Source organism: Nelumbo lutea, chromosome 2, assembly GCF_056320005.1.
Source record: "Nelumbo lutea isolate HS-2025 chromosome 2, American lotus-T2T, whole genome shotgun sequence".
NCBI classification, from domain to species: domain Eukaryota; kingdom Viridiplantae; phylum Streptophyta; class Magnoliopsida; order Proteales; family Nelumbonaceae; genus Nelumbo; species Nelumbo lutea.
In genome coordinates this window covers 34,815,162-34,824,386 of record NC_142685.1, presented here as the reverse complement: position 1 = coordinate 34,824,386, position 9,225 = coordinate 34,815,162, and the positions used below count along the sequence as shown (strand labels likewise).

General features: G+C 36.4%; 1 protein-coding gene across 1 annotated transcript; it reads left to right on the top strand.

The window, feature by feature from the left end:
• The first annotated feature begins 3,013 nt into the window (after positions 1 to 3,013).
• Positions 3,014 to 6,006, top strand: LOC148869792 (Pentatricopeptide repeat (PPR) superfamily protein). Its single transcript, XM_088968203.1, has one exon. It carries the CDS (start codon positions 3,758 to 3,760, stop codon positions 5,861 to 5,863), a length of 2,106 nt encoding a protein of 701 aa, XP_088824329.1. The 5' UTR covers positions 3,014 to 3,757; the 3' UTR covers positions 5,864 to 6,006.
• Positions 6,007 to 9,225: the final 3,219 nt, after the last annotated feature.

Here is a 9,225-nt window from a genome sequence, read left to right as displayed (position 1 = left end):
ATTAGGAAACCATACTAATCATATTAGGATTAAGAAAATATCCTATCTCATTCCAATATCAACCCAACTTATCCAATTATCTAGTCAAACTAATCATGTGACTAGTCAAACTAGTGTTTAGTTGGAATTGGACCATTATACTCAAGTTATTTAATTCATAATTTTATTAGACCTGAATATTGTATGGATGGGACCCACTAAGTCCTCACATTAAGTTATATGGGTCCAACCTAGGTAGAGAACCACATAGACAAAATTCACTAGGCTTGCTTAGTAGGCCTACTACCCAATCCAATTGGGCTTGGAATCGACCCAACACTTAAACATACATGGGCTTTGGGTTTCAACCACCTTATAAAACCTAGAACAATGGTATATTGTGAGAAATAAGCCCATCAGGTTTTACCTAAAGAGGTTTTTACTCATAACCTCTTAACCCATAATATTTGTACACTAGGCACAGGTTAATTCCTAAACATGTTGAAATTCATTAGTAGCAGTTTAAGTTTCTATTAGGGAAAGTGCTAATTAGGATATTTTCTTTGTCTAACAAAATAGTTAATCCTATCACAATGATTGTCCACTCAAGTGATATTTCAAATTACTCCAACATACCCATGTATTTGACCCTGATCTCATTGGTTGGTACATCAAAAGAAACCTAGTCCAACAATTAGTATAGTACCATTCGCAAGTCTAGGGTTAAATACAATTTTTTGTTTTTAGTTTTGCCCATCTTTCTCCAGACTACTCCAACATACCCATGTATTTGACCCTGAATTCATTGGTTGGTACATCAAAAGAAACCTAGTCCAATAATTAGTATAGTATCATTTGCAAGTCTAGGTTAAATGCAATTTTTTGTTTTTAGTTTTGTCCATCTTTTCCCAAAGGTCCAGATCATAATTGGAAATCGTCTCTATTTACTATTTTTAGCAAACACCCACTAACTATACCTTGGGTTTAATCCTAGCATTTGAGGTAGATTGTTTCACTAATTTGATAGTACAATAGTGTCTACCTTGATAGAATAAACTCTTCAAATATATCTAATGATTGAGGGCATTCTAATCTAATATAAATCTCATAAATGTCTAATTTAAGGGATAGCACACAAAAACATACCAAAGCACACATGAAATAATAACACTGATTTTATTCACTAATAAATGTTAGAATACATTTAGTCTCTTAGGAGCTGAGGAAATACACTATTTAGCACCATTCGACTCTTGAGTTGTACTTCTTTCTAATTAGGGATCACTTATTTTGAATCATTTTCTTTTTCTAGTGAAAATAAAGGATGGTGAATCTAAGAACGAGTATTCTTGGGTTTGATTGTGTGTAGCAATAAAACTCTCCAAATTGTAAAAATGCGTCTTTTGGAGTTTTAAGGAAGTGGATTATTGGAAGTTCTAAATTTAAGTTGTTGTACTTACACTTATTATTATTATTATTATTATTATTATTTTTTTTTTTTTGCTTTCTGTTTAATTAGGGCATTTATGAAATGTTTACATCATCTGAAAACTTTTGGATTTATTTGATGGCTTTTCAGGAGAGGTAGTGAATCTTCTACTAGGTTTCTTGGGAAGGGAGAGTTTGTATGGTTTGGGAACCAGAGAAAATTGATATTATTAACTATTTCTGCAAGTTTGGCTTTGACGAAGTGTCACGTTTTTTTGCTTCCAGTTAGGCCAGCTACTCTCGAATCCAGCCACCATTTTTGTTTGTGACACCTCCGAGAGAAATTTCAACACTCTTTTGTTACTCCATTAGCATTTTGTAAACATGCAGGAAGAGGGAGAGAGAGAGAATGACATGAGCGAGCTCGTTTATGCATAGGCAAATTGTTCTATTAGAAATTTTGAAGAAACCATTTTGTTAATGAGATAATCAGATAATAAGGGAAATATTGAGATTTAAAGTAAAAAGCTTAAACTATCCTTCTTACCCTTAACATCACTTGAGCCACCATTAATTGGCATATATCGTGCTTTCGAAACCTAAAATCTATGCATCTCTGTAATAACTAATGTAATTAGAGGTCTAGCTTATTGCCACTAGATATTCTTTGTGAGCAATCCTCTGTTAGAGAATATCAGCCGCACCACATAGGCAAATTGTAGATTATACTTTGGGAGTAGTCTCACTTTAGTATCCGAAATTTAAATTGTCATTATAATACCTAAATTGATGAAAAGTATCACTTTAGGACCTGCCGTTAGCATTCCGTGAGTTATTTAATGCTCGTGATGTAACATGTAATTTAAAGCTTTCAAAATCTCAAAATTATCTTTCAAAAGAAGCCATTGTTCATGTCTTCTTCCTCGATACTAAACCAAAACAATAGTGAACAAAGTCCTAAACCCACCACCGGTTCATTTCATCTCGAAGATGCCCTAGTGCCTTCTTGAAGTCATCCCTTGGAGCCATATTCAAGAATTTCTTGACTTAACACTAAACAATATTCATCAATAGCCCATATTCTATAGCCACAAACAAAACCATTGCTATAACAATTTGTAGCAACAATGGTACAAAATAAATCTGTTGCAATAATTTTTTTTTTATGAACAACGGTTAAAACCATGGCTATATGTATATTTGTAGCCACGATATACAATATCTGTGGCTATAGGTTTTAGCCATGCCAATATCCGCCACTGGCAAAAAATCGTGGCTAAACTGTTGATATATCTTTTAGCAACGGTTTTTGGTATCTATTTTGCAACGGTTTTGTCCGTTGCTAACGCCGATTTTTTCTACAGTGCCAGATCAGCTACCAGTTTCTGAAGCTCTCCAATATGGTTTTCTAGATGAATGGTTGTTGGATTGCCTTCATTAGAAAAGTTTGTAGAAACTGCCCATAAAAAAAAAAAATACATGGAGGAAACTACGAAACCAATCAAACAGCTATAAAATATCCTATTCAGATACAAACATTTACAATCTTTAGGATGATACACACATTATTTAACTGAATTGCTTATTTAACTGACTGACACTAGACCAAAACAACATATAGTGAAAGTTCGGAACTGAAATTTGACTATATTCTTCAGTGGACGATGCTGCTGTCTCACTTCTGAGATAATAATGCTGCATTTTTCAGTGAATTTCAGAAATAGTGTTGTCACCACAACATCTCATTTGAAATAGATCAGCATCTGAATCGACAGAAATATACCATTTATCAGTTAGATTTATTCTGAAATTTTGAAAATTAATAGAGGGTAAATTCAATATTTTGCTTTTTTTCATCAATATTTAATAGTGATTTCTATTGTTGGAAAACTAAAAGGTAATTTAAGTAATTCTTCATTCTTCAAACAGTAAGGAATTTTTTATCCATTTTTTAAACCAATGGGTGTTTCAGTATTTTCAAATTGCCGGAGCAGGCATTGGTTGATTGTTCCCTTTTCCGATAAATATTGATTGATCCAAGTATTACAAATGCTGTTCCAGAGTCTGTTCTTCCGAGCTGAGATGTAGTTAGGTGACTTAGGTGGGTTTGGTTGTGTGGTGTCGGAGGCAATATTGATGCTATGTTGTGATGAAGACGACGGCATAGAAGACTGGATGATCTGGAGAAATTTGAGTTGAGTTTCTCGTGTCGTTGGATTTGGAACTTTCTGTCGTGTATTACCTTGACGGAAAGCATTTGGGCGTTGATATGGCCGATGAAGCCGCACTAGTGTGCATAAGCTTGGATCCAGATTCAGTTCGGTGGAGCTAATCGGAAAAAGGATCCTTTATGTTTCAATCCGATGAAGTGAGAACTCTTTCAGATAGACATTACGCAATGTGGAGACTTCACCCGCCAAAGAAAGCGCCGGTCTATTTCTCATCCATCTCAGAAAGAATCTGCTCTTCCCTTTTATCCTCATTGTCACCGTCGCATGCATCCTGTTCGCATTTCGTTGACACTTTGATAAACATGGAAAGCGTTCCCAAGGCGCTCGAATTTTTCCAGTATGTTTCCAAGCAAGTGGATTTATCCAAAAATACTCAACTTTATTCAGCCATGATTCATATATTAACCAGTGCCAAATTCTACACCAAGGCCAGGTGTTTGACGAAGGACCTCATCCAAACTCTCCAAATATCCCGAAAAACTCGTGATATTGGCTCTTCAGCTTTTGGCGTGCTCAAACGATTTGAGAGATCAAGGTTCACTCCTGCAGTGTTTGGGGTGTTAATTATGGCCTTCTCCCAAATGGGTCTTGTTGAAGAAGCGTCCTGGGTGTACTACAAGATCGGGAAATTGCCAGCAGTGCATGCTTGCAACTCACTGTTAGATGGATTACTTAAGATGGGTAGATTTGATTCCATGTGGGAACTTTATGAAAACATGCTATCCAATGGGTTTGGACCTAATGTTGTCACATATAGCACTTTGATTAATGCTTGTTGCAACCAAGGCAACATTCATAAAGCACGCCAAATATTTGATGAAATGATGGAGAAGAGGATTTGTCCAACAGTTGTCACTTATAGCATCCTTATCTGTGGTTTGTGTAAAGAAAGTAATGTTGCAGAAGCTACTGAGATGCTAAGGATGATGCAGCAATCTGATGTGCTACCGAATCTCTACACTTACAATGCACTACTGGATGGGTACTGCAAAATGAGTAGAGCGCAACAAGCACTAGATTTGTACAAAGAAATGCTTGTTGATGGTTTACACCCAAATATTGTTACATTTGGGATCTTAATCGATGGGCTTTGCAAAGTGGGTGAATTAGAGAAGTCCAGGAAGCTTTTTGTTGATATGGCCAAATATGGTATTATTCCAAATATATTCATCTACAACTCTCTCATCACTTGCCGTTGTACAACTGGCAGATTATCTGAAGCCTTGGATCTTTATTCAGAGATGTCAAAGATAGGAATTTGTCCTGATGCTCTAACTTACAGTATACTTTTAAAAGGTCTTTGTATCACCGGAAGATTACAAGAAGGGGATGATTTATTCAACAAAATGCAGCAAAATGGCATTGTTGCAAATTCCGTGACATACAATACTCTGATTGATGGATATTGTAAAGACGGGAATATGGAGAAGGCTTTGAAGATGTGTTCTGAAATGACAGAAAAGGGTATAGAGCCCAATGTGATCACCTTCTCCTCCTTGATAGATGGGTATTGCAAGGAAGGTAACTTAGAGACTGCCATGGGATTATACTCAGAAATGGTGATTAAAGGCATTGCTCCTGATGTGGTTGTCTATACATCTCTGATTGATGGACACTCTAAAAATGGTAACTTCAAGGAGGCATTCCGGTTGCATAAAGAGATGACAGAGGCTGGTCTCGACTCAAATGTTTTCACAATCAGTTGCCTGATAGATGGGTTGTGCAAGGATGGGAGAACTCTTGATGCCATGAAACTTTTCTTGGAGAAAATGGGATCTGATCCCAAGGGTGCTGAAACAGAGCACATAGTGAGAAACTATTACTCCCCAAATCATGTGACATATACAGCTTTGATTCATGGTCTGTGTAGGGAAGGACGGATTTTGAAAGCCAGCAAGTTTTTCTCAGATATGAGAAGATTTGGTTTGACACCAGATGTCATCACTTACACAATTGTTATACAGGGGCTTTGCCAATTCAAACATATATGTGATGTAATGATGTTGCAAGCTGATATGCTAAAGCTTGGTATCATGCCTAATTCAGTTACATATCGTGTGCTGGCTAATGGTTACTGGGAGAATGGGGATCACTTATCAGCTCTCAAGAGTTCTGAGGCTGGTGACAAGATGAAAGTAGGTGTGGGGTGTTTCGACTCAGAAGTAATTTTAAAAGGTTCTTTTCTGGATAATAATAACTGCATTTTTTATGTACAAAGCCACTGAGAAGCCCTTTGTACCTATTACCTCATTGGTTTTGCCAATTTATTCATAAATTATTATATTATAGTACTTGTTAATTTTATCATTTTTTTTCCTTTTCAATACTCCCTCCAAAAACTAAATAAAACAAAGACATTTCTACTGAAGCAGGATTCTTGTCTTTGTACTACATACAGCTTGTTGTAAGTCTGGGTTTTGTGTTGTTTGTTCAATGCTTGGGTGCCAGTTTGTTAATGCAATGGACATGATTACACTTCTCGTATTGCTACTATTATTATCCTGGAATCCTGGATTTACCCCTTCAGGTTCGACATCATGTCCAAGGCTTTATATCGTAAGCTATTGTTTTGTCTTTATCCCAGGCTCCCGGCTGGTGAAGAAGTTACTATCAATTATAGAAGAAATGACATTGACCTTTGAGACCTTGAGATTAGACTTTATCTCCTTGACATATTGTGGGATCTTCATCTTCAAAGTTTGTCATATTAGCCTAGGGATGGGCTGGTAATCTCAGATTAGTAATTTTTTTTAGTTGGTCCACCACCTGGCTATATTAGCCAATTACTCCATCTTGAATGACTTGGTCTCAATTGCAAGATTAGATTGTGGCTAATATGAATTTTTCCGTGCATGTTATCCATTTGGTTCCCTTACTAAATCAATGGACCACCTCTTAAAAAACTGACTAGATAGTAGTTATCTCAAAATCCCCAGTTGTCAAGTTGATCTTTGACTGTACCTCTTAATTATGGTGGTCTCAAGTGCCAGATCTAATATGCAGTCTGGTTAAACATTGGGATGAGTTGGTACATGTGATGTTTCACTTGAGGTGATGAATATCTGATTCTTTATGGAAACTAGCCAGCAAATATTTCCAAGATTCAGAAACCTGTAGCCACCACTGACTATCCTAAATTATCTGAATTCAATTTTGGAGCAGCGCTTCCGTAGCCACCAATCAGCTATTGATGTTTCTGAAGGAATCCAATAGAGTTGTGCTCAATTGTAAGACACAATTTGGTCCCCATCTTCTTGTGGTTTATTTCCTTTGCCTGTATTTTGGAGTAAATCAGAAGACTGAGGATAGTGATTACATATATCACATCATCAACTTTCATGTTAAACCGATGGATTGGAAGATACCAATCATAAATACATACATACAGATAGACAGAAGGAAAAGATTTAGAAGATGGCATCTGATGGGATATCTACTATCTAAGGAGGATAACCAGTCAAAGGTTAGGCCGGTTTTCAGGTCCAATTGACCTTGCCTCTCATGGGAAGTATTTTATCACCACGAAAACTGGCCTCTCTCTTGGCAGTTTTTTTGTATATTTCCTACGCACATCCTCTAGTTGTACAGGGATTCTTTGAAATTCTATACTTTACCTTCTCTCTCTCTTAAAAAAAAAAAAAACAAAAATATAGGTTTCTCTCAATGACACCTTGGTGGCATGACTATTTTCCATATTTTGTGGTGCAGCTTCATCAAGAGCAATGGAATAAGGACTTGGGTGACTCTAATTTCTTGTTTGAAAAAGGAAACATGCAATGCCTTGAGTTGCTCTCCTTTTCTAGTTTTATTCTTCTGTATTTTCTTTTTCTTAAATTCTATTTCTCTTATTTTCACCAATACTACTTGGACCACTGAAGCAGGAGCCTGAAACAAAGATAAATTATATATTGGGAGGTTTGATTGATTGAACACTTTGGATTTGAACTGTCTTCCCCCCTTAGAGAGATACCCTATCTTCCAACCAGCCAACTTATGCCTCATCCTCTCCACTACAGGGCCCCATATTTCCTTTTGCTCTGTAAGCCCTAATAACTTAGAAGTAAACCTCTTCTACAACCTCAGGAAACAGCAATATTAACCACCTCCCCCACCAGGATCAACTTACTCTTTTGAAAGTTTATCTTCAAGTCGGACACTGCTTCAAAGCAAATTAATAGGCATCTTAAGAACATAAGAAGACGGGGATGATTATTACTGACTAGTTAGTGATGCAGTTGAAGATCCCTCAACTGACTACCTAGTTGGTCAACTAATGGTTAACTAGTAAACTTCTTGATAGAACTAATTAAAATGCTAAATAAAAGGATTAGAAGCCAGGGATATTTTCTCAACGGGCATGGGCATGTCTCTTGTTGGCAATAACCTATATGGTGCATCATTATTACAATTTTGATGTCACATGGTCCTTTTGCCAATTCTTTGGGATTTGGGGTTTCCTCAAAGAATTTCTAAACATGAATGTGTAATATGATCATTATATTCTCTTGGGTGGTTCTTCTGTTCGGCTTGAATTTCCATTTGTTTTTACACAATATTATCTTTCCTTGAACTCTAAGATGTATCATCTGGCCTTCTCTTTGTTGTTGCCTTCCATTGCCCTTGGTCTTGTGCAGAGAGGATGAAATTGAAGACATTCAAAAGGTTTTCTTCTTTTCTTCTCTGTGTGTGTTTCAATTAAGCGGTGAAATATTTCTTTATTGAAATTGCATATTTTTCTCACTTTAAATTGGTTTTCTTTCAGGAAATTTCAGTATTATCTCAGTGCTGATCTCCATATATTACTGAGTACTATGGATGTCTCCTACCAAATCGAACCGTGGATAATAATGGAGTACATAGGTAGTGGATCTGTTGATATTGCAGACCCTGTGCTACAGCTGCATGGTCAAATTGCCTGCTATTGTTATTTAGATTTCTAAAAAAAAAGATACACAACAGGAGAGAGTAGAGAGAAGTATGCTATCCTAGCTTGGAGTTGGTATGAAACTCAACTATAACTATCCATTAAATCTGAATCTACCCAGCCAAAATTTCAAGTTTGAGCCAAGCTCAAGTTGGTTAAACTTGACAAGACCTAATTTCAACTCATTCAGTCATTCCATAGTAAATTGACTGGTTCACATTAGTAAATATGTACTAGTAGTTTTAAAACTGTATTATGTATCCAAAAATAGAAGCTAAAGCAGTATGGTTCAGGTCTGATATTGCTCTCAGAATGGATGACAGGGCAACCCAGTGGAACAACGATATGTTGTTACTGGCAAATATTTTACATTGATGTGGAACATATGGAAGGAGCGCAAGAGAGTGGTCTTCTCTCAAAACAATTCCATCTTTTGTTTGTCATCGGCAGAGCAAAAGCTCAGATTCAAGAAGCTGGTGGGATTAGAAATGGCAACAGATAGGGTACCTGTGAAAATTGCCCTTCCCATGACCCGTCCCACTCGATTATTATTTGACATATCCTATTATTGCTATCATTTTTTAAATTTGAAACCCAAATTTAATTACATTAATTAATACCCATTAATCTCACCATAATTGACTATATTTAACACTTCATTTA

Bases quoted from the DNA above. Each gene is read 5' to 3' on its own strand.
- LOC148869792 (XM_088968203.1), top strand. From the start codon at position 3,758: ATGTTTCAATCCGATGAAGTGAGAACTCTTTCAGATAGACATTACGCA.